The sequence below is a fragment of the Patella vulgata genome, chromosome 7, assembly GCF_932274485.2.
Source record: "Patella vulgata chromosome 7, xgPatVulg1.2, whole genome shotgun sequence".
Classification (NCBI taxonomy): domain Eukaryota; kingdom Metazoa; phylum Mollusca; class Gastropoda; family Patellidae; genus Patella; species Patella vulgata.
In genome coordinates, this window is record NC_065885.2 from 17,180,772 (window position 1) to 17,206,378 (window position 25,607).

The following is a 25,607-nucleotide window of genomic DNA, read 5'->3' on the forward strand; positions in this document are numbered from 1 at the left end:
TGGAGAAAAATTTTCATCCCTTTCTTTACTCCAAACTTCAATTAGAGTACTAGTCTCGGTCACCCAGAACCTCCTAGTCTTCAACGTATGGAGGGTCTGGGACAGTTGTCAATATGTCCATTGCCCATGTTTAACCGGGAGTTTGGTTTTTAAGGTGGTTGATTATCCAGTATCTTTGGCCAAATCAAGTAAGAGTTGTGACCCTTCCCGCAATGAATCCCATAATTCTTGCATTAATATAAACAAGCATGAATCGTGATGACGAATTAGGAATAATTTAAAAAAACATATATGGCCCATGAAGAGAGAAATTTTACAATAAAATAAGTTAAGAATGTTAGATATTGAACTGGCAATGCAATCAAATGGATTTTTTGAAACAGCATTCTTAAATTAATTTCATGGGTGTCAACATCTTGTTTTAGGACTAGTTACCTCCCTTAGACTTTGTCTATGATAATATAAAAGACCTAATAATCTAGCTGATATTCGTATAATATTTTTCTGGATGATAGAGACTATTATCGTATCCCAGGAGTCTAAAGAGGTTATTACCAATTACGAATGATATGTAGGACATATTGTTTCGGTATTGTGTAAAGTACCCATCTTTGTTTATTAACTTTTTCTGACCTGTTTATTGGACATCACTTTTAACGATTATCTTTTTGACACTCTAAGGATTATCAGTCGAGCAGTGCATGCGATTTTCTTGTTTTTGACACTAGCAATTAATCATCCACAAATTTCAATTTTTGAGACATTAAAAGGTAATACCCTGGAGTAATTACAGAAATTAAATTATTTGATGAATAATTGCCTTCCATGAATCTAACTAATCTCTTTAAATCTTCAGGCCAAGCACAGAATTAGGGAATTGCTGCCCTCTGGTTTACGGGAATCAATCAGTAAAGTTCGAACAAGTATAGCATATGCAATATCTGCTATAGCACACTGGGATTGGCCAGAAACGTGGCCAAATTTATTTGATATTATGATGCGAGAGTTGACTAGTGGGGATCCTAATGCTGTTCATGGAGCAATGAGAGTTTTAACAGGTTAGTATAAATTTTCTCCATTTATCTGTAGACCATTGTTACATTTCTCAAAACACATGTAAGACTTACACAGTTTGAACATTTCACTTTACTGCACTAGTTCACTCATTATTATTATTATTATATAAAATCATTTATATAGCGCCAGCTTTAAAAAGAATGTGTTCAGATTCACGCTGTACATTCAAGAAAATTCCTCTGGATTTTCTGACATGGTTTCCCCTTGTCAATGGTGTAGGACTGATGGCTTGACGTTCAGATGTTATTAAAGACAGAGGCCCTGTGTACTACATTGGCGTGCACGTAACAGAACACTAGACAATTAGAATTTGAAATAAGAGTACGATGCAGCACACAACATTATGTATGCTTGTCTTCATTAGCCCAGTCAGTGTTAAAAAGTAGGACATTATAAACCACATTTCATTTCCGGCAAGTAGGGAATAAACAGAGTATATTCTTTAATCTTGTCATTACTAATTCTAACACTTTTGCACAGTTTTACTGTTTGAAATGCTGATTGAGAGAGTGCTAGGCTCAACTTTTTGTGTATTTCGAGGTTCACATAGCCAATAACTTTTTTTCTACTTTTGCCACCTTCATTAGCCCAGTCCGAGCAGAAAAGTAGGACCCAATTTCATTTCATTTTTACTTTTGTGTTAGACTCTTTCATGACATAAGATGCCACTTTGAATAAAATCCTTCCATCACCTAATAGGAAAATTAATTACTGGTGTAAAATTTTGTCAAAATAAAACCAATTGTTGAATTATTTTGGTCAGTTGATGTTTATCATACTTTTTTTTTTTTTATATTGAAGAATTTTCCCAGGATGTGACAGATACCCAGATGGCTCATGTAGCTCCAGTTATTCTACCAGAATTATATAATATATTTTTACAGGCAGAGGTATGGCATATTATTACAATACATGTATTGTAGTGGTCTTTACTTATTGAAATAGGGGGATCACGTGGGTAAGACGCTAGCTCGCTAGCCTGGAGGTCGGGTGTTCGATCCCTGCATTGGCCGAGAAAGTTCATCCAGATTTTCCGGCGTGGTTCTCCCTTGTCAGTGATGCAGGACGGAGGGGCTGACAAGGAAAGCTGTCTAGTCGTTCGGATGGGACGAAAAACCGAGGTCCCGTGTACACATTGGCGTGCACGTAAAAGATCCCTTGGCAGTTGGAATTCGATATAAGAGTAGGCCGTAGTGCCGCTGTCCGGGCAAAATTTCCCTCATAGCACACTGTATGGCGTATGCCCGTCTTCATTAGCCCAGGTTAGGAGCAGAACAGTAGGACGTTAAACCCCATTTCATTTCATTTCATTTCATTTCACTTATTGAAATAATGATGAATTCAGCTTTTCAAGTTGTAAAATACCCTATTCACAGAAAATATGTAGGCCCATTGACAGTGAACTATTATTTGATATGTCTGTCCGTCACATATTTTGGGACACAATAACTCAGTAGTATTATGAAGTATTATATCTAAATAAATTAAAATGCATCCCAAAGTCATCTCACCTAATTCTACAATAACGACACCACAGTAAATATAGTGGTGACTGGAATGGAGATGCACACAGCTCGTTGTTTGGTGTATTTAATCATTTAAAATGTTTAAAACAATTTCCATACAGGCTATGAATAATTTACAAGAAAATTTAACAAAATCAAATAATTAGATTTGTGTACCTATTGATAATATTATGTGACGTGATTGGTCTTTGATAATTTAGAGTGACAGGTTGGTTACTGAAGCGACAGGTATGAAGAAAAGCTACCTGTCCCTATAATACTGAATATAAAACTGGTCTTTTTTATAATCTGTAGAATATAGCATATAAAACCAATCTTTAAATTTTTAAGGTTTATGGAGTGCGGACAAGAGGAAGAGCTGTACATATTTTCAATGTTTGTATAGGAATGATTTCAACTATGAATGAATTACAGAAGGTGAGAGAGAGATATAGATCTATTAATATTTAAATGTCAATCTGGAATACGATCTCACTCAGGCTGTATGTTTACAGATTAAATACATTCACCCCTGTTGGTGCAATATAACCCAGTTGGTGCTGACGTGCCATTAAACAAAATTTCATTCATTCATCTGCCCCTGTTACTCCTCTCTATCCAAATTATCGGGGGTTTGTATGGATGAATGGTTAGTGTGCGCGTGCTGTATCATAAAGTCTGTCATTGAGTCGACTGGCGTGGTTTCGAATCCCCGGTTTTACGTGACAAGAAGTAGGGTCGCCTGTCCAAACTCATGGGTTTTCTCTGGGTCCTCCGGTTTCCTCCAACTGCTAAAGACCCCTACACGCAAGCAAATTATTGAAATAAAATTAAACCATATGTTAGTCCCGAAATGACCTAGTTTGTGTCGAGTGGACTTAAACCCCATTTCTCTCTCTCTCTCTATCCAAATTATCAATTAGTTAACCCTTACTGACATTTTTCAAATTTATTTACTTTGTGATCTGCAGATCTTTTTAAATAGGAAATGATAACTTCAGATTTTTATTAATTCTAACTGAATAAAATGGAGATTATTTATTTCAGGGTGTAGCTAAACAGCTGTTATTTCCTATTCTACCCCAGTTTACAGAAGCTTTAGTTTTAGCTCTACAATTACCAGATAGTCATACTTCTGATAGTGGTTTAAAAACAGAAATAGTGAAGGTACTAATTCAATGTTCTTTCAGTTATACTTTTTTGAATCAACATTAAAATACATTTAATTAGATAAGGAAAAAAATATGCTTCAAACGGAAATTGTCATGTTTTCCAGTGAAAGGTACTTTGTTGGGAAAGCCATCGGAAAAAAGTATTGTTTATTATTTGATGAACCAATCTATACTCATGCTTGATATTTTGTGAAATTGTCAATTTAATCATTTTTCAGGCTATAACCACATTAGTAAAAAGTTTCCCTAAAACTATGGCACAATGGTTACCACAGATGTTACCAACAGTCTGGACAATCTTTACACAAAGTGCTGAATTGTATCCTTTGTTAACCAGTTAGACTAAAAACTATATCTAAAGCTTACTAAAAAACTACAATTGTTTATTTATTGCATAAAATATTTGTTAAAATGTAATCTATTGTAAAACATTTTAATTACATGTAAAATTAGTTGTTATTTTATTTCCTTTTTCTGGGTAGTCACTCCATTAACTTCTGAACTGAAGAGATATTAAAGTTAAAGGAAAGTGCCAACACAAGAATACATTCTGCCTTGATGAGAAATCTAATCAAAACCTTTCAAATGATTTCGTAAAAATTTAAGATGGTGGATTGGGAAAATAAATATTCATACAAAACTTAATACATGAATATATATTGTCTGTTTGGGCATGGGTCCCCCTTGTCAGTGATGCAGGATGGAGGGTCTAACAAGAACAGCTGTCTAGTCGTTCGGATGGGACAAAAAACCAAGGTCCAGTGTACACATTGGCGTGCATGTAAAAGATCCATTGACAATTGGAATTCAATATAAGAGTAGGCCGTAGTGGCGCTGTTCAGGCAAAATTTCCCTCATAGCACACTGTAGGGCATATGCCCGTCTTCATTAGCCTAGTTAAGAACAAAACAGTAGGATGTTGAACCCCATTTCATTTCATTTTGGCGGTTTGGTAAGTTGAGAATTTGCACAAAATTGCAATTTATAATGCGCGGTGTGCAGACTATAAAATGTGATTTTATACAAGCCTCTAGATGAATTACCTTGACAAAATTATAGTTATGTGCGTACAGTTGTAAATAAGTTAGAGGATTTAGATGAAGTTGTAGATTCAGAAGGTGAGTTGAATACTGTTTGTCTGAGAAATAGATTTATGAAATTTTCCCTTTGTTATTATTTAGTGATAGTCAACTCATTGGGTTACATTATTATTTCTAGTTGATTGAATGGCCAGGACAGAGGGTCTGACAAGGAAAAATGTATAATTGTTTGGATGGGATGGAAAAACAATATCTCATGTACACATTGATGTGCTTGTAAAAGATCTCTCAGCAGTTGGAATTCGATATAAAAATAGGTTTTGTCATAGCTGTCTGGGCAAAAATTTCCTCGTAATTATAATAAATAATAATCATTTTCTATAGCACTGAACATTCAGTCAATCTGACTGCTCTGTGGCCCTTCAGTGTATGGTGTATGCTCGTCTTATTGTCCTAGTTGCGGGGGGTGGGGGGTTTGGATGGCGGAATGGTAAGCGTGTGCACGCTGCATTATAATGTCTGTCATTGAGTCAACTGACGTGGTTTCAATTCCCCAGTTTTGTACGTGACAAGGAGTAGGGTCGCCTGTCCAACCTCAGGGGTTTTCTCTGGGTCCTCCCGTTTCCGCCTACTGCTAAAGACCCCTACACGTAAGCAAATTGTTGAAATAAAATTGAACCATATGTTAGTCCCGAAATGACCTAGTTTGTGTTGAGTTGACGTTAAACCCCATTTCTCTATCTCTTTTTATTGTCGCAGTTGGAGCAGATCAGAAGCTTGTTAAGCTTCATTTTATTTTGATTGAATGGTACAACTGAGTTCTATCGATTCTACTAATAGAATATTTTTAAATTTAATTTTTTCTTTCTTTGTTTTTTACAGGTGAAATTCTGGGATTTGAGAATTTAGTTTACAGTATTTTTGAGTTTGTACATGGGCTAATAGAGACATCAAAGTTTCGTAGTACTGTGAAGAAAACAGTTAATGATATTATATATTATATTGTTATATATATGCAGATGTCGGAAGATCAGGTTAGTATATTTAGTATGATATTTGAAATATGGAAAAGAAATTGGGGTGTAAAGTTTTATTTTTTTGCAGGCACACACAATGTGCTATGAGGGAAATTTTCCATGGACATTGGTGCTCTTCATCAAATTAAAGTCAGCCAAAATCAGCCAGTGTACGCATTGGAGTGTATTTAAGAGAACCCTCCAAATCTAAAAATGAAATGGGGTTTAATGGCCTACTGTTTTGCTCCAACTGCGCTACTGAAGATGGGCATATGCGATACAGTGTGCTATGGGGGAAATTTTGCCTGGACAGCAGCAGTTCTACAGCCTACTGTTATATTCCTTTTCAACTGCCAAGGGATCTTTAACATGTACGCCAATGTGTACACGGTACCTCAGTTTTTCATCATATCTGAACGACTATATGTTGTCCCTTTCCAGGCCAGATCCTCTTTCCTGCACCACTGACAAGGGGAAACTACGCCGAAAAATCCTCATAAACTGTCTCGGCCAATGCATTGATCGAACACGTAACCTCCAGGTTAGCAAGATAACATCTTACTCAATGAGCCACCGTGGCTCCCTTCACATCTGGAAGGGGAAGAACAGTACATGGAAATGTCACTATCCAGGTGTAGATAAAAAAAAAAATGTATATGTTAGTCTCAGAATAACAAAGTACTATGTTGGTTTGACATTCAATTCCATTCCCATCATATATTTCAGTGATAGTAAATAAAAAAAACTTTTGATTATTTAGTTGTTTTTCAATTTGTTATAATTACAGATAAGATTATGGTCGAATAATCCTGATCAGTTTGTAGAAGATGAAGATGATGATAGTTTTTCCTACTCTGTTAGAATATCAGCTCAAGATTTACTCTTAGTAAGTAACACAATAAAACTTGTACACCAATCTGATCAAAATACAGATCTATTTTTCCTTGTTTTTTTTTTACTTTCGATGGCCTCCACTACACGAAGATCTGACCCGCATCAGGGGTTATCCGAGTGACTTTTGACCCTATTATGTCAGACATTTGATTAACCAATCAGCATTTATGTTTCTAGTGGGAAACACACAGTTCCGTGCATCACACGTCAAGAACTCGCTGCAACTGACAATCCTTCACATCAGCCAGAAAGCGGGTTATATAACGACTCTTCCAGATCCTGGTCAGGGCTAGAAATTGACGCGAATCTCCGAATCTAATTCGTGCTGGGGTTCTCGCAAGAGGTTATGATGCGAATCTATAAGGATTCGTGTAAAACTTTTGTATAAAAAAAAAAATCTCGGGAGAATTGTCGAGTCCGACCGACTGTTGAATGTCAGTCAGTCAATTTGTATGACTTACTTTATAGCATACTACATGTATAATAAAATAAAATAATTGTTGTGTTTTTGTTTTACTGTTTACTTCTAACTTATAAGTTTGACGAGTTTCTGGCTGGCCGTTGTCTTTTTGTTATGTAATAAATTTTGTGGAAAATTCTCTGATCATGACACAGCGACTGCTTTTAGAAGTAGAGTATTTATGCATATTTCAGTTACGATAAAAATTTATTTGTTTCCTAATTATTTATTTTAATCCTTCTTAAAAAATATTTAGCATGCCAACCTTGAAACGAAATAGTTTGGGTTCCACAATTTTATCCTTTCGGACGGCGATTTGATTCCCCACAGGGCTTAAATTGGGTCATTCCAATTCTATTTTGTCACTGTCAAGGTCGGCCACGTGTTTTTTTTCGTCCACTGCCGTTTGTGCGGACAACGTATTTATCAAACTTTTTTAGGACAATGACATGGCTTCTGGAAGCAAAATTAAAGCTGTATATATACAGTAATTATTCATAATATTAAATATGTTCAGTAAAATAATTAATAAGCCACGACCTTGGCATGGTTTGCGAATCGTGCGTATTCCACGCTCCGTCCGTCCATCCGTGTGAATTCTGGATATAATTTAAAAAAAATATAACTGGATCATACATTGATGAATTCCTTGACCAGTTGTTAGGTAAATTTAAATCTTCATTGAATATAATCCCCTGATAGAACACCGAATACACGGAGAGAGAAACAGTGGATATTTTCTCGACGGAATCTCAATGTCGAATTCCAATAACACGTGACATCTTGGTTGGAATTAGGTCAAAATTTGCGTGTACCGTTATGATTATTTTATTTTTATACGCCCACATTTTCATGTGGACGTATTATGCCGTCGCCCCCGTCCGGACGGACGTCCGTCCGTCCGTCCGTCCGTCCGTCCACAATTTGTTTGTGGACACTCTACAGGTCACAATTCTTATCCGATTTTAACGAAACTTGAAATATAGGTGTATCTCCAAAAGATCTTGGCTGCTTTCGATATTGGCATGTATCGGATCGAAACTTCATGGATTATGGCCCCTGTTTGTACGAAAAATCACGTTTTTGGCTTGTGGACCCTATAGAGGTCACAATTTTTATCCAATTTTGTTGAATCTTGAAATGTAAGTTTATAACCCAAAGATCTAGGTTCCTTTCGATATTCGCGCATATCGGACCGTAACTTCCTGAATTATGGCCCCTGATAGTACGAAAAATCGCGTTTTTAGCTTGTGGACCCTATAGAGGTCATAATTTTTATCCGATTTAAAAACCCATACTATTATATCATCGTTACACCATAAGGACGACTGATTTCGAATTTCGTGAAAATCGGCCTAAAGAGGTCACAATTTTTATCCGATTTTGTTGAAACTTGAAATATAAGTTTATAACCCAAAGATTTCGGTTTCTTCGATATTTGCGCATATCGAATTGTAATTTCCTGAATTATGGCCCTTGATTGTAGGAAAAATCACTTTCTTTTTAGCTTGTTCTCTATCCTGGCAGCCGCTGGTATACTATACACATGCTGACAGATGCTAAATCTTAAAAAATATTATTGAAGGATATATCCTAGTCGTACTGAATTTTATTTTATTGCAATTTCATTTCGATTGTCATGTGATCATTCTACCGTTTGTCTATCATCCACAAATGAATAAAAAAAATTGCAAGTGACGGTGACTAGTTACGTGATGGACAAAAGACTACAAATTGTGTTATGAAGAAATGACATGGTGCCTTATCGTTTTATTTTGGCTACGGCATTATCTGGATATTAGGGCCTACTTTGTAAACCGTTTTTTAGGACTTCGAGTTTTGGCTAATGGTTTGGATTGTTCGTACATGGTTTTATTTTAAGTGTTTACCAAAAATTCCATCTGCTTGTTTTATTTTTATCATTGTTGTTGTATTTTGATGTTTTAGATTAACACAAAAAAACACATTATTTTTTTTAGACATTATTATTAATAAAGATTCGGAGGTTTCGCGCAGATTGCATATATGAGAATCCTCTTAGATTCTTGCAAAAAATGACGAATTTCTAGCCCTGCTGGTGTAGTAAAGACAAGTAAAACAAAATTTGAAACTATAAAAAATGAAACGAAATAGGATCTGTGTTTTAATTAGATTGCTTGTACACAAGACAACCTTTGAACAGGACACAATATATACAGACACCTAAAACAACAAATATATATATCAGATCCGATGAAAGAATCTGGGGTCTAGCTGTAAATACCCCCTGTGGCGGTGAATATGTACATTTGATTGTGAGCTACTACTCTGTTTCCTTGCCCACTTCTAGTTGCCATATAGTTTGCTAGATTCATGCTTTTAGATTGCTGTATATGTCAACACCTAGAGTATGAGCTCTTGATTGCGGATGAAGACATTGTATCCTGCACTAAACAAAAATGATATTGGCACATTATTTAAAAAATTACAACTGTTTACACTGTAACCCAGGTATTGTTTAATCTTGTGTACATTTATCTAGCACTAATTTCTTTCACATTCGTTTAATATCAAATCACCATAAATCGTTTAATTTGTACATGTGTCCAGTTTAAAGCTGACTGATTAATTTTGATAATGAGTGTCCAATTTACAAGTATTTAATTTCCTGATCACTGTTCAAATATTAATCATTATACATCATTAATCAATTGGGTTGTTTATTTTTTAACAATGATTGAGAAATTAAACACTTGTAAATTGGACACTCATTATCAAAATTGAATGGTCAGCTTTAAACTGGACAAAAGTACAAATTAAACGATTTATGGTGATTTTAAACAGTTTTTACAAATTTTAAACAAAGATTTGATATTTAACGAATGTGAAAGAAATTAATGCTAGATACACAAGATTAAACGATACCTGGGTTACAGTGTTAACTATTTTTATTTAGTTTCAACTTTTTTTTTTAACTGTAAAATTGTTTTTGTTCAGTCAATATCCAGTGAATTTCCTACAAGTAGTGCACCAGCTTTGTGTGAAGCCATATCTAGACATCTTCATGAAGCAGAAATTGGTAAAAATGCAGGAAATCACAACTGGTAAGACTCTTTACACTTGGAACTATATTTACGATCTTACATCTTAAATAACTTATCTTATTAGAGCTCATTTCTTTTGTCTAGAGCAGTGAAATATGCACAATGACTCGATTGAACCATTTCCATGATTGCTTAGCTAGCATGTTTGATTATATAATGTCTTAGAATGTTTTTCAGGTGGAAATTGCACGAGTCATGCATGTTGGCAATTGGCAGTGTTAAATCTATGATCATCCAGTCCATTCAAGAATCCAAGGTTCAGTTTGATATAGACTCCTTTCTCCAGTCAGTTGTTTTAGCAGATTTAAATATAGCAGGTAATTGAATATTGTAAGTGACAGTGTAGTAAAGTAGTTTAACGTATGCAAAATTATGAGTTAGTGGCAAGGAGTAGGGTTGCCTGTCTAACCTTGTGGTTTTCTCTGGTCTGGGGGTTTTGAAAGTCCAAGCGATTTAATGTGTACGCTTTAGATCATTCGGTCTGTTAGTGAGTCAATTGGCATGATTTCGGTCCTCTTGTTTCCTCATACTGCTAAAAAAACAAACGTTACTGAAATTAAAAGGAATTGTATGTTATTCACCAAATAATGTTAAACTTTCTCTCTACTTCTTGTCCCCCACCCCCCACCCCCCATGCTGCTAAGATGCTAAAAATTGATACATGAATAAACATGTTTAAATATCACTAAACCTTATGTTAGTTCCTCAAAGATCTGGGGTCTATTTCACGAAATTTTAACTAATATAAAATCCAAATTTTAGTAATTTGATTGGATAATATTAGACTGATTGTAGTGCTTAGCCAATCAAAATTGAAGTATCGACTAAAATTTGGATTTTATCTTTAGTTAAGATTTCGAGAAACAGGGCCCTGGTTGGTATTATGCCTGTTTTGTTGTTTAGTTTCTTTTTATCATCTACTAGTTGATTGATTTTTTCTTTAATTTCAGTTTGTAAAAAATAAAGATTCTGTTTATATTATTCTTTTCATTTTCAGCTTCACCATTTTTAATAGGTCGCTGTCTGTGGACAGCCAGTAGGTTTGCTGAAATCATGAAGCCAGATTTACTGGAAAAGTAAGTTTTTATTATTTATCTTTTATATTATGTAATATATTAGGGTAAAAAATGATATTAATACATATCTTTGTTGTGGAGACAAAAATTGTGTCAGGATTTTGTAAAATTAGTCTGAACAGTTTAGTTTGTATTTTGTAATAATTTTATTGAAAATGGTAACAAATATTAGATGTGAATCCGACGAGGTGAATCCAGTACTTTGATTTATTAGTTTGGAAATGAAATGAAATGTGGTTTAACGTCCTACTGTTTTGCTCCTACTGGGCTAATGAAGACTGGCATACGCCATACAGTGTGCTATTAGGGAAATTTTGCCGGGACAGCGACACTATTGAATTCCAACTGTCAAGGGATCTTTTACGTACATGCCAATGTGATCACAGGACCTTGCTTTCGTCCCATCTGAACGACTAGACAGCTGTCCTTGTCAGGCCCTCCGTCCTGCATCACTGACAAGGGGGAACCACGCTGGAAAATCTGTATGAACTTTCTCAACCAATGCAGGGATCGACCATCCGACCTCCAGGCTAGCGAGCCAGCGTCTTACTCACTTAGCCACCGTGACCCCCAATTTATTAGGTTGGATTAATGCCTTGTTGCATCCTTGTTAATATTCATATGTTTTGATTTTGTAGATGTATTCAAGCATCAGTGGGAGGACTTCACATGTCACAGGCACCTAGTGTTAGAATATCAGCTATTCGAGCTCTGTATAATTATTGTGAACATTTAAAGAATAACAATAACACACAAATTTTGGTGCCGTTTGTTTTGAACATTGTTGATGGTTTAATTACCATGGGAACACAGTTTTCAGCAGATGTGTTAGGTTTAGTCATAGAAGCATTGACACTTATTATATCGGTAAGTTGAAATGGGGAACTTTCATGGAGTGTCGTCCAGTTGAATTCTCTCAGAGGAGTAGACATTGGAATTTGCATGTACCAAATGAAAAAAAAAATTACCTCCACCAAATACCATTGCCGCTGCATTTCATTAGGTGACAATTCAACTGTCTGTTATTGGGTCTGCCATTGTCTTTTCATGATGTCACAATTCTACTTGCATAGCATTTGTTAAAGTATATCAATATTCCACCTGGTGAGACTTCCTCTCGAAATTTGGATCAAAATTACGATCTGTGGTCTCTCACTCCATTTTATATAAAAAAAGACATAAACAAATCAAATTAGTACAGTATCCTTGAGATGGCTAGTACAGTATCCTTGAGATGGCTAGTACAGTATCCTTGAGATGGCTAGTATTACCATAGACTGAAGTCCAGTCTACTGATCTCAACCTTAAACAAGAAATAAAAGTTTGATAGCTTCTCTAGCTGTGGATGTTTATATTTGTCTTAGCTTAAAGAAATGTTCACACTTAATTTCGTTTCCATTTTAGGTTGATAAACAGTTAACAACATCTATAGAAGAGAAGATATCACCATTTGCAATAGCTGTATATCTCAAACATTGCTCAGGTAGGATGTTGCATCATGTTTGATCCCCATTGTACGGGAGCAGGGGAACTATTGAAATTGCTTATGTGCTCTACTTGTACAAAAATACTTGATCATTTAATATCTGCATGTAAAATTATGTCAAAATATGGACTTACCCAAAGTTCTTTTTATATTTTTAGCATATAAGACATATTATTTTCTGTAAATAGGGGGTCACGGTGGCAAAGTGGGTTAAATGCTGGCTCGCTAGCCTGGAGGTCAGGTGATCGATCCCTGCATTGGCCGAGAAAGTTCATTCGGATTTTCCAGCGTGGTTCCCTCTTGTCAGTGATGCAGGACAGAGGGCCTGACAAGGACAGCTGTCTAGTCATTTGGATGGGGAGAAAAACCAAGGTTCCGTATACACATTGGCGTGCATGTAAAAGATACCTTGTCAGTTGGAATTCGATATAAAAGAGTAGACCGTAGTGCCGCTGTCCAGGCAAAATCCCTCATAGCACACTGTATGGCGTAGGCCTGTCTTCATTAGCCCAGTTTGGAGAAGAACAGTAGGACGTTAAACCCATTTCATTTTGTGTAAATATATGATTTACTTTAATTAATTGCAATCTGTATTAAAATATTTCTTACATTTTGTTAGATCCATTTATAGTGTCACTTGTTCAAGATTTAATAAAAGAAATAGCAGAAAATCCTGGTTGTAGTAGAAAGTTCGAAGAACGGTTAGTACCAACATTATCATCAATACTTCGATCACCCATGGACAAGATGCCAGGCTTAAATTCAGTAAGTTATACAACATATAACTGTCAAAATTCAGAGTCTCACAAAGATTTATCACATATGTACTGCCCTCTCAGTGAATCCTTTTAAATGCTTAAAAAGACCAATTTTGAAAAATGTTTTGGTTGATCGGTAACTTGAATGGTTGGTGACTTCATTGTTGTGGGCACAAACTAGTTATTAAAATAATTGAGTCAATCAAACTGACACTGACGTCAAATGATCCTCAATGTTATCATGAAAGCACCTGTCTATTATGTTTTTCAACAGGTCTAAGAATCAGTAAACAATATTATCTTCTTAGACTAAGAAAATATCTAAATTAAATAAAACTGTTAAACATACATTATGCAAGAGCTAAATCTGCCTGTTGCAGGCCTTTTTCTAGGTCTGAAATGTTATCTAAATTATTAATTAGACGTTAATTAACATATCCAGACCATAATCAACTCTCGATGCCATCGCTAGCCTGCGATATTAACTGGATTTGAATACATTTTGTGATGGATGATTTAACGTCAAAATGGATAATCGAGACTTTGTTTTTTTTATCGTAGTGACTTTAGTAAAGATGATTGAGGGTAGGCCTAAAATTCAATCGCTAATATCTTGATTCAGAGTAGAGCAATATGACTGAAATTTTCAGCATATTCTCTTTATGTTATCTAACTATTCTTTTATCTATCATAGCGAGAGTTGTCAGATCTTTATCTAATCTCCCATAATGCCCGTTTAAACGGTCATCTTGCATTATCTGAACCTAATACATGATGACCAGCTAAGAATAAAACTATCCCTTTTATTTTGATTGAGTATTGATTATAAAGATATGATTTTAGGAACCAAACACTCATTATAGAAGAAAGAGCATGGAACATTTTGAACCCACCACCCAGTTTACATCTGTAACTTCTGTTTTAATTGTTGATTGTTTTTATTGTTGATTGTTTTGGTTTCGTTGCTTTTAATACAACCACATTGATGTAATCTCTGTTTGTTTCTCTGTCTATCCACATGTTCTTGTAATCATTTTCATCAAAAGATATCCAGTTTCAGCAAGACTGATTGACTGCTGATCAAAATATTACTTTACTCACACCCACTTCTCAAACCAAATTTCATGAAATTTTCAACAATTGTGGTAAAGATGATCAGTATTCAATTATTACGTGCATTCATGACAAGCACTGTCATAACCATACTTTTTCCCAAAACTTGCTTGGCATATTCTGCAACTCATAAACATGAATCCTGTCGATATTAACACCATTGCATCAATTATTGTCCCCCGCCTTTCGAAGAAAGCAGGGGACTATTAAAATGGGTTCGTCCGTCTGTCTGTCTGTCCGTCTGTCTGTCTGTCCGTCTGTCTGTCCGTCTGTCTGTCCGTCCGTCTGTCTGTCCGTCACACTTTTTGGGACACAATAACTCTCTTCCTAATTGAGCTAGAATGTTCAAACTTGGTGTATGTGTTTATTAGGTCAATGCCTTGATGGAGTTCGAAGATGAGCATTTTCCGCTTAGGGTAAGCAGAGATAAGCAATTTGATTGGTTGATGCTTTGGGACACGATAACTCTCTTCCTAATTGGGCTAGAATGTTCAAACTTGGTGTATGTGTTGATTAGGTCAATGCCTTGATGGAGTTCGAAGATGAGCATTTTCTGCTTAGGGTAAGCAGATATAAGCAATTTGATTGGTTGATGCTTTGGGACACGATAACTTTTAATTGAGCTAGAATGTTCAAACTTGGTGTATGTGTTTATTAGGTCAATGCCTTGATGGAGTTCGAAGATGAGCATTTTCCGCTTAGGGTAAGCAGAGATAAGCAATTTGATTGGTTGATACTTTGGGGCACGATAACTCTCTTCCTAATTGAGCTAGAATGTTCAAACTTGGTGTATGTGTTGATTAGGTCAATGCCTTGATGGAGTTCGAAGATGAGCATTTTCCGCTTAGGGTAAGCAGAGATAAGCAATTTGATTGGTTGATGCTTTGGGACACGATAACTTTAGTTCTAATTAAGTGAGATTGATGAAACTTGGTGTATAGATTTATTATATGAATACCTTAACTAAGTTCGATAATGAACATTTTTTGCTGAGGGTAAGCAGAGTGATAAGCAATTTGATTGGTAGAAACTTTGGAACACAATAACTCTCCTTCTAATTGAGGTAGAATGTTCAAACTTGGCATAGGTGTCTATTAGGTGAATGTTTAAACTTGATGTATATGTAGATGTTCATTAGGTGAATGTCTTGACTGAGTTCAATAATTAACATTTCGAGCTGAAGCTAAGCAGAGCTAATCGATTTCATTTGTCGATGGTTTGGGACAAGATAATCTTGATTCTATCTGATAGAGAGTGATGAAACTTAGTGAAAAAAATAAATGTGCGATTAATTAATATGTGTCATCTATTTATTTTGCAATTTCGGCGGGGGACATCAGCCTCACTGTTGGCTTGTTTGCTGAGTTATTGCCCCTGCATTTGAAACTGTGTAATTGATTTGCAGGTCCAGATTTTTAATATTTTCTTTTCCAAATTTACTAGAACTGTTTAGCTAGCCATAAGGATGAACCGTGTTGAAAGTCAAACATGTTCGGATTGTTTTAGTTTAAACATCTTGGGATTGTTTTATTTCAAACTTCTTGGGATTGTAGATAGACTTGCTTGTATTGATTGACAATTTCAATCTTGCTGAGATTTGGAAAAATATTTCAAACTAAATGGGGATACATTTTAAGTTATTGGTCAACATTATATTCCATGTTTCCGAACTCATCAATTTATTATTATTATGTTTTTTCGTTCTTTTGACAGTATGTTATTTTATTGTACAAGTGATACAAGGAAATATTTTCTAGTTTCTATTTATAATGAAAATCAAATTATTTTCTTATAGTGTGTGATGAAATGAAATATAAAAAAGATACATTAACCCTTTCACTGCGTATACCCGGTAGTACCGGGTATTATAAAATGTCGGTAAAATGCCCGTACCCGGTATTACCGTGTACTCAGTAAAGCCCTCGCTAAAATTAGTACCGTAACTGCAAGTGCCATCTATTGTATTTTCTATACACTAGAACATATTTCCACGTGTTTCAAAGCAGCAAACCGTAAAATGGCGGAGTGCATTGTGACAACGTAGACGATGCACTCTCGACGAAGTCGTGAATGACGTCTTGCTGACCAACATGTGGACAATTTCGAGGCGGGTGATACACATAATTCGTTTCCAGTTACTTGATAATGATAGTAGTCAGGACAGTGATTGGTATTATGAAGTGTGTGATTTGTTGCGCGACGTTCCGCCCATGGCTAGCTATGTCTGCCGTGCATGATGAACAAGCCCAATGTGAACACGATAGCCCTGTGTCTGCAGTAGATTCTGACAATAATTCTGATGTTGATAATAATGCTGGCCTGCTGGATCGTAAAATACGTAGGTAATTCCTGATTCCCGAACGTGTAGATCTATTGACTGACTATATTGATAATGATATGGGACTTGGGGATGAAAGTGAAAGTAAAAACAAGGTATTGCAATCCGCACGTGGTCATGGCAGCGGGAGACGTGATGCGCGTGTTCGCGGCGGCATTGCTCATGGCTGCTATTGATATTTTTGTTCATTTTATATATCTTTATCAAAATCCAGTAAAAAAAACAATATCTTTTAAGTATTTCATGGAGAAAAATTCGTTTTCGTGTTAGCTTTAGTGTGAAATGAGAAATCCAAAATGGCCGCCATGACGTCACGTGACTACATTATTATGCAAATTCCCAAAATTCTATTTTTTCCTCTTAGCCCAACCTCATGCCCATCCCAACAGACAAAAAGATTTTTCATAAAAGCTTCCATAAGTACTGCTTGGCATTCAGTTCCAACCTCCCTTTTTTCCTCAAAAAAGGGTCTAGCACAGGCAGTGGATTTACGTCTAGCATTGAAAGGGTTAAGAAATGTCAAAAAGTTGCACTGAAGAAATATATGCAAAAAAGCAAGTCATTGTGTGACTTTCGGACTTTAAGACACTTTTTTTACAATAAATTGTCCAGAATTTGTTCTACTGGGTAGAGTAGACTTAAATAGTTATATCTGTAAGAAACTATTCTAGAATGCCCTATTAAAAGCATTGATTTACATGTATAATGTAATAAATTCTTACACTTATGTTTTTTGTGTGATGAAAGTGTCAAAAGTTTATATTATATAATTGTTACTTTTCATTTTCAGACTGCTTTAGATATATTGACAACACTGGTACGGAGTGGACAGAAACCTTTATCATGTGCAATAATGAACACAGCTTTTCCTTCTTGTATAGAATGTATAATGAAAACGGATGATAATAGCTCACTACAGGTTAGTAACACGAAACACATTGGATGGACAGTGGTTTAAGTACAGTTTATCTCGGCCGTCAACTCTGACATGGATTTCTGTGACTGCATGTGACAAACTGTATGGTCAGCTACACAGTCTGATAGATTTTTCATTGCCATTTGTTTTTAGTGGATCCAATGTGACATACCGACATTTTGTTTTATTTTTTGGTTGTTCAGTTAAGTTTGTCTTGGTCTAAAGACATTTCTTTATAGGAAGTTTTCAGCAAATGAAATGAAATGGTGTTAACTGTCTTATTTTTCTGCCCAAATATGTTTAAATTATGATTGGTTGACCCGAAATCAACCCACCAATAAATATCTGTGTTAAGTAAATTCCGGAAACATTTTTAAAGGCATTGACTATCAACATATTTGATTGGCTGCACAATCATAACTATGCCATGCCAAAACAAGCTTTTCCTGAAACATGCCTTAGATGTTAATGGATTGGCAACCAAAGTAACAACAAAAATAATATCTAGTTTTAGTTAGATTATATCTTTCATAATTAATATGCTTGTCTTGTTTATTGATTCAGTTGTGTAGTTTATTTTTCCATTTGGAACTTGGAAACAAAGAAATTAATTAAATTGATGCTTATTGTTGCAGAGTGGAGGCGAATGTTTGCGAGCTTTTGCATCAGTTGATTTAGATCAAGTTATGGAATGGAAAGATGAAACAGGTAAGAATTAGTTTCTTTCCTTTCATTTATAAGTCCCATGAAGGACTATTTATTGACTTACATTGTGATTGTGAGCAATTTATTGCTTAAAATATGTGTTGTGACAATATTTCAAAAGGTTCTGCTTTATTTTAGTCACATCTTTGGGGTGGAAGGGTCTGCAGAAACTTTAATTCATTTTGAGTACCGACATACTAAGCTTGAAGCATCATTATTATAAGTTCCCAATCTTGTCAATACTGTCACAGCAGGAAAACATTTGTCTGAAAATACGATTACATAGCATAAGTTTGCTTTGAAAGAGATGATTTTTTCCTTTATGATTTAAGAATCAAAACAGACTCAGATAGTATCTATAAATACTCAAATTATTGAAAACCAGGGAATCTGTAGTACACAGTCAGCTATATCACCGAGTCATATATTGTTGTATTTTTACAATGTTGAAGTAGCTAAGTCTCTAACTCAATATCATCCAAAATCTTCAACATTCAAAACACGAATTATTTGCCAGTTTAAATCAACATTGATCTTGTGATCTTACCGGGAAAAGATGGGTTCCTGATATCTAATATTTAAGACAAAATAAACATTTTACCATTGGTACACGAATCGTGTACCATAATGCATTCCAGCGCCATCTGTATTAGTAACAAGGGACTTGAAGAACAAGGCTATCCCACAAGTAATATTAAACGGTGACGCGCAATAAATACTATCTGTGTGGACTGGAATAACTAGACGCGAGAGATTGCCATTCGATTGGGACTTCGGGCGTATTTCGCCGAACATATACTATACTGATCAGAAATTAGAGTAAAAACAGAAACAATTGAATGTAAATCAGTTTATATACATTCATTATGTGCGTTACGACCCATCTGTGTCAATTTCAAGGTCCCAAATTTTAGCGACTTGGCTCCTTTAAGATGCACGCCAATACAAACTATCTAAACTGTCCTATATGACTAGGTCATATATTGTACATCTTTATAATGTTAAGATGCGTGCCAATACAAACTTTATAAAATGTCCTTTATGTTCTATTTACAGGTAAAACTGGTTTATTCTATATCGTTCAAGTGGTGTCAAAACTTCTTGACCCCAAGACTTCTGAACATACAGCATCATTTGTTGGTCGTTTGGTATCTGTGGTGATAAGTCGTGTAGGAAAACAGTTAGGAGATAATCTAGATTTGATGTTAAGAGCTGTTTTAAGTAAATTATTACAAGCAGAAACTCTCAGTGTCATACAAGTAAGTTAGAAAAATTAATTGAATTTCTTTCATGTGTTTTTGAACGAAACTTATAGGCAGTCACCATTAGTTTAAAATGTTACTGTTGCAATAGAGGGGTGTTGGATGGCCGAATGGTTGGCACATGCATGCTGTATCATAAGGTCCGGCATTGAGTCAACTGGTATGGTTTCGATTCCCTGGTTGTTTGTGACAAGGAGTAGGGTCGCCTGTCCAACCTTGTGGGTTTTCTCCAGGCCTCCGGTTTCCTCCCACCACTAAAAGAAACCCTAGACGCAAGCAAATTATTGAAATAAAATAGAACCATATGTTAGTACCAAAATGACCTAGTTTCTGTTGCGTGGACATAAAACTCAATTTCTCTCTCTCTCTCTCTCTCTCTCTCTCTACTGCAATAGATAAACTGATTGATATCTCAAATGTATTGTGAAAGAAATAATGTACCTAAATATTGGAAGCAGGAATATTTATTATAAGAAATAGTGTGTGGAAAAAAAATATATGATAATATATATTTTCTTTTATTGATAGTTTGAATCTGTAAGATCGTCGGGATAATTTTATAGTCTTGTCAGAGTGGCACCCGACGATAGTCGGGAAATTTATTTAATTTGGTTTACTCTGCTGTAAAAGCATGGTTTTAACCTTAGATGGTGTATAACACGATTTTTTATTACAGGGGGGTCTCCTCTATTGACGGAACAATCATCAATAGTCAGAACAGCCGAGGAATGGCGTCCTTCACAACAAAAAGACTTCGGCTGAATTTAGCCGTGAGTCCCGATGCCGATTACGTCATGTCTATATTGGATTCGGGTAGTGACTATACTATTATTGGGGACTCTTCTTTTGATGAAAATTCAGAGGTTTGTCACAAAGTAAAGACACAAAAAAGGAAGACTTCTCAGGAGGAAATTATTCGTTTGCTTTTATACAGTCGCGCACATAGATCGCTGCCAATATAAACGTATACGATATGGTCAAATTGGTTACCATGGCAACACTAATGTGAATATTTCTGTATATATTATTGTTATTTTCCAAATATTTAATTTATTTTTATTTTATTGTTAATAAAAACTTGTTACTGATGATTTTATATCTGTGTTGTCTACCGCAAAATTGTCAATACTGCTCGTTTACATTTTATTATTTTTAGAAAAAAAACCATTATTATCACAATTTATTGACTTTTTCCCAAAAACCTATACTATTCTTACAAAAGAGATATCTATCATGGTAATAATCCATATAGCTTTATTCCTGACCATCTTGAATTTTTTAATGACAAGAAAATATCCAATATTTCATTTATGACAATAATATGGCAGCCATTTTGAAACCCACTGGTAACCATAGTAACCATAAAATCTAAACTAAAAATATGCAAAAATCCCAAGTCATATATAATGGATATACATTTGCAATTTTACAGTTGTAGTCACATTCATATTCAAGGTATGAATGGTTTTTCACAACAGGGTCTAAAGCTTGATTTTTACTCAATATTTTCATAGCCCTGTATGGCTATAAAGTGGTTAGGTCAGGAAGGGTTAAATAGATGATAGGTGCTTGGTAACCATGTAAACTAAACATCTTGTTGTAAACTTGTGCAGCCCTAACAGTGATTAGATGGGTATATGTAGACAATATTGACATGTACATGTGTCAACAATTGACGCTTGTATTTGATTCTCACACTGTCCATCTCAAAAATCATAACAGACTGTCTAATTCTGAGACTGTATTTCCTTGTATTTCAGTCTCTAGTCATGGTGTTTGCACATTTAATTCACACACAGTTAGAGGCTGTGTTAGATTTCCTGACTAACGTTCCGAGTCCTACAGGTCAACCAGCCCTAGGATTTGTATTAACAGAATGGTGTGCAAGACAACATCTCTTTTATGGTTCTTATGAAAGAAAAGTCAGGTTAGTCTTGTGTCTTCAGGTGGTGTTTGGTAGATCATAAAGACTGTCATTGAGTCAGGTGGTGTGGTTTTGATTCCCCACGTGTATGTGACAAGAAGTAGTGTCGCCTATTCAACTGCTTTGGTTTGCTCCGGGACCTCCGGTTTCATCCCACTGCTAAAGACGTATGCGCAAGTGAATTATTGAAATAAAATTGAAGCATATATTAGTTACAAAATGCCCTAGTTTTGTGTTGAATGTATGTTAAGACCCATTTTCTCTCTTTTGTCTTCATCATTGTTTTGTTTTGTATCATGTTAAAAACACTAGAATATGAATCCTCTAAAAGATAACATACTTAGAGAGAAATGAGTGATGTGGTTAAAAAGAAACGTAAACATCTCAGTATTTCAGCTATGTTACACTTTTACATACAGGTGAAAATTTAAAAAGTATACGCAAGGAATCAATGATATTATAGACTAAGAAGATTTACTTGTAAATTTACATGATTAGTTATTATATTATTAATATTGCATGAATTGTTATCTATCACTCAAACAGAACTATTTTATAGAGTTGTGATAATTTTTTTACTTTTAGTTCTATAGCATTATGTAAACTGTTACTACACACAATTCAGACAAATGACAGACGATTACAGGAAATAACAGTTCAAGGGGAACAGATACAGAGACCAGGAATACGAACACGTGCTAAAACATCCTCAGGTAATTATGATATATTGATCTTTTAAAAATGGACTTTTTTGCATGGAGCTGCAACAGGGTTCATGCAGTCGTTTGCCAAACTCGCAATTTGCGATAAAAATATGAAAGTTGCAATTAAAATTTGGTTTCGGCGATAATGTTTTGCGGTACTGGCGATTCTTTTTGAGAACTAGCAGAAAAAAATCTTAAAATTCGAATCATGTATCGTGGATTAACCATTATATTGTGTGTCAATCACCTGGTGAAATGCTATAAATTAATAGTCCGAATTGCATCAATGAGTAATACTAATCAGTTGTCTTGGATTAATGATTAATTGATTGATAATTACCAATGATAGATATATAAAGCTTATCTCAAGTCATTACTCCTAATGATTAATCCATGGTTCATTTCGTCTTTAAAAAAAAATGGTAATACCTGTTAATCAAAATGTCTAACAATTCTTTTTGAAAAGAACTAAATATTTTGATGGTTGAATACCGTTTACTGTGGCTTCATACGGCATGTAAAATATACAGTCATACCTATCGGATATTATTGGTTCAAATTATATTAACACCACTGAGTGGAAACATAACGTGTTGAATAGGGACGATTCTTGAGCGAGAAAACAATTTGCAATTTGTATCATATTTCTGTTGCCAAAATGCTCTAAAAGTGAACGATTATAATTGTAAGCATCTCTTACAAACATAATATTGAAATTCTATCAGGGATTCAGATTCTGATACTTTTACCGTACCTGAAAATAACAATAGGCCTATTGTACATGCAAAACATAAATTTATAGAAAATTGTCACATGTTGTTTTTTTTTTATCACACATTTTTGACAGATCAAATATTCCAGTTGGCGGGAAAAACATATGAACTTTTTTTTTATATAAAGGTTATTATCCATTTTGTTGAAAAAAAATTGAAAGCCAGTATGAGCCCTGTGCTGCAATGTGTGTGAGAGCGGAGGTTTGTGGCATAACTTAGGAGTAAAAGGAGTATAAGATCCCAACTAATTTTAAGGCAAATAAAGTTCTGGATAGTATTTTCACAAATTTGAAAACTATATGGGATTGTTCAATGAGACATTAAGACCCTTGTTAAAATTCGCCATGGTACATGCTTTGTGGTATTTGTTATGGTACATGCCACTTGCCAATGTTCACTTATTGTATTCTAACTAAATGCATTCCGAATATTATTATTATCCCCCACCGGGTGCCGGTCGGTCCACACTCCACCGATCCATTCGTCCGTCTGTAACACTTTTTGGAACACAATAACTCTTCTAATTGAGTTAGAATGTTCAAACTGGGTGAAGGTGTGAGTTAGGTGAATGCCTTGATGAGCATTTTCTGCTTAGGCTAAGTAGCGATAAGCAGTTTAATTGGTCAAGACTTCAGAACATAACAACTCTGCTTTTAATTGTCGTTTAATGTTTAAACTTGGTGCAGATGATTCTAACTGATGGAAAAGAAATGAAATGAAATGAGGGTTAATGTCCTACTGTACTGCTTCTACTAAGCTAATGTATACAGGCAAACTGATGCAGAGTGTCGTGATGAAACTTAGTGTATAGTTTCACTACCAGGTACTCCAAAACCTTGACTATGTTCGATTGTGAACATTTTCTACTTGGACTAAGTTTGATTACATGATATTTTTCAAAAAAGATAAATGTGTGATTAATTGGCATATGTTGATAATGGACTAATACCAAGATCAAATTTTTTAACCGGTTTCCATTTTAGATCCTGATGAATGGACGACGATCCCTATATTAGTAAAGATGTATAAACTACTTATTAATGAACTATCTAATCAGATAGAAACAGCCATGTCAAAAGCTGGACCCGGTGATGAAGAAGATGAAGATGATAGTGTAAGATGTGTCCTATATATATTAAAAAGCTATTGACTATTACAAAAGAAGTTTCCCAGAACTTGAAAACTGGCTTAAACATTCCGATATATACATGTAGTTGTTTGATTAAATCATATATTTGATTGAAAGAAAATATTTCTCTTCTTACAGGAATGACAATCATTATGATTCTTGACATAATCATGACAACATTAGACCACACAAAAAAAATATTCTGGTTTTCAGATATGGCCATGTCATCAAAAATAAAAACGGTCATTAATTTCTCTTTGTTCATATTTCCTGAGATCAAGGGAAGTAACTCTATTGAGCATTTCTTGAGGAAATGAACACTAAACTCGACTTTCAAGTACGTAGCCATGAGAAACACTATTGACAATCACTAACGGCACTCTGAGAGAGATGACCGAAAATATTCTCCAGGAGGAGATTGGGGGCTGAGATTTCGATTTAAATCACCACCCTTCCGCATCAATTTTATTTTTAAAAGGATTGTCTGAGAACCAGAATATTTTTTTTTGTGTGGCCTTACTTAAACAAGCCATTATGACATGCAGACTAACTATTATGATTACAAAAACTTTAAATTCACATTAAAAATATCGTCTGGATATTCTTTAGGCTGTTCTGATTTATCCAAATGTTGATAAACAAATGTTGATAATAAACACATTTTGTAAAACTAAGAATTTTTAACAAAATTGTCTCCTGTTTCAATTCTAGTCTTTCCAATATCTTTCCACGTGACATTTTAATATTACACTATTTTGTATCTCTATAATTTTTCGTTAAATCATAAAATATGTTTATGATTACAGCAAGAGAATGGTTGGGAAGATGAAGATGAAGGAGGTGATGATGATGATGGAGATTTTAATATAGCATCAGGTCGAAGTTTAGCAGACTTACTCAGTGATTTTGATGCTAATTATCAAGGTACAACTGGATTTATAGATGATTTATATTCTGTCGGGAAAGTGTCTGCTTTCAGAATTCAATTGGAAAAGGTTATAGATAATACTGGCAGTGTAAATGGCTATCCGAAAAAACATGATAAATTCAGCTAGAAATAATTGCATGAATGCATTTGACATTTCTCTATTTGGGTTCTGTAAAACATGAAAATTTTACGACATAAATTCAGTATAGTTTTGTGTTTGTAGTATTAGCATTATTATCACCTGCATC

The 25,607-nt window shown here is 34.9% G+C and overlaps 1 protein-coding gene across 1 annotated transcript in view; it reads left to right on the plus strand.

Moving 5' to 3' along the window:
- Positions 1-25,607, plus strand: part of LOC126828141 (importin-9) — a 30,810-nt gene that overhangs the window by 1,286 nt on the left and 3,917 nt on the right. The window contains exons 3-23 of the mRNA XM_050557733.1: positions 857-1,058; positions 1,879-1,967; positions 2,934-3,020; positions 3,630-3,749; positions 3,973-4,073; positions 4,814-4,872; positions 5,677-5,828; positions 6,598-6,696; positions 10,141-10,247; positions 10,425-10,564; positions 11,245-11,323; positions 11,962-12,190; positions 12,728-12,806; positions 13,429-13,574; positions 17,809-17,937; positions 18,570-18,642; positions 19,696-19,898; positions 21,662-21,828; positions 22,411-22,538; positions 24,286-24,416; positions 25,238-25,355. Coding sequence (XP_050413690.1) covers positions 857-1,058; positions 1,879-1,967; positions 2,934-3,020; positions 3,630-3,749; positions 3,973-4,073; positions 4,814-4,872; positions 5,677-5,828; positions 6,598-6,696; positions 10,141-10,247; positions 10,425-10,564; positions 11,245-11,323; positions 11,962-12,190; positions 12,728-12,806; positions 13,429-13,574; positions 17,809-17,937; positions 18,570-18,642; positions 19,696-19,898; positions 21,662-21,828; positions 22,411-22,538; positions 24,286-24,416; positions 25,238-25,355 — 2,638 coding nt within the window. The remainder of the gene's footprint in view (positions 1-856; positions 1,059-1,878; positions 1,968-2,933; positions 3,021-3,629; positions 3,750-3,972; positions 4,074-4,813; positions 4,873-5,676; positions 5,829-6,597; positions 6,697-10,140; positions 10,248-10,424; positions 10,565-11,244; positions 11,324-11,961; positions 12,191-12,727; positions 12,807-13,428; positions 13,575-17,808; positions 17,938-18,569; positions 18,643-19,695; positions 19,899-21,661; positions 21,829-22,410; positions 22,539-24,285; positions 24,417-25,237; positions 25,356-25,607) is intronic.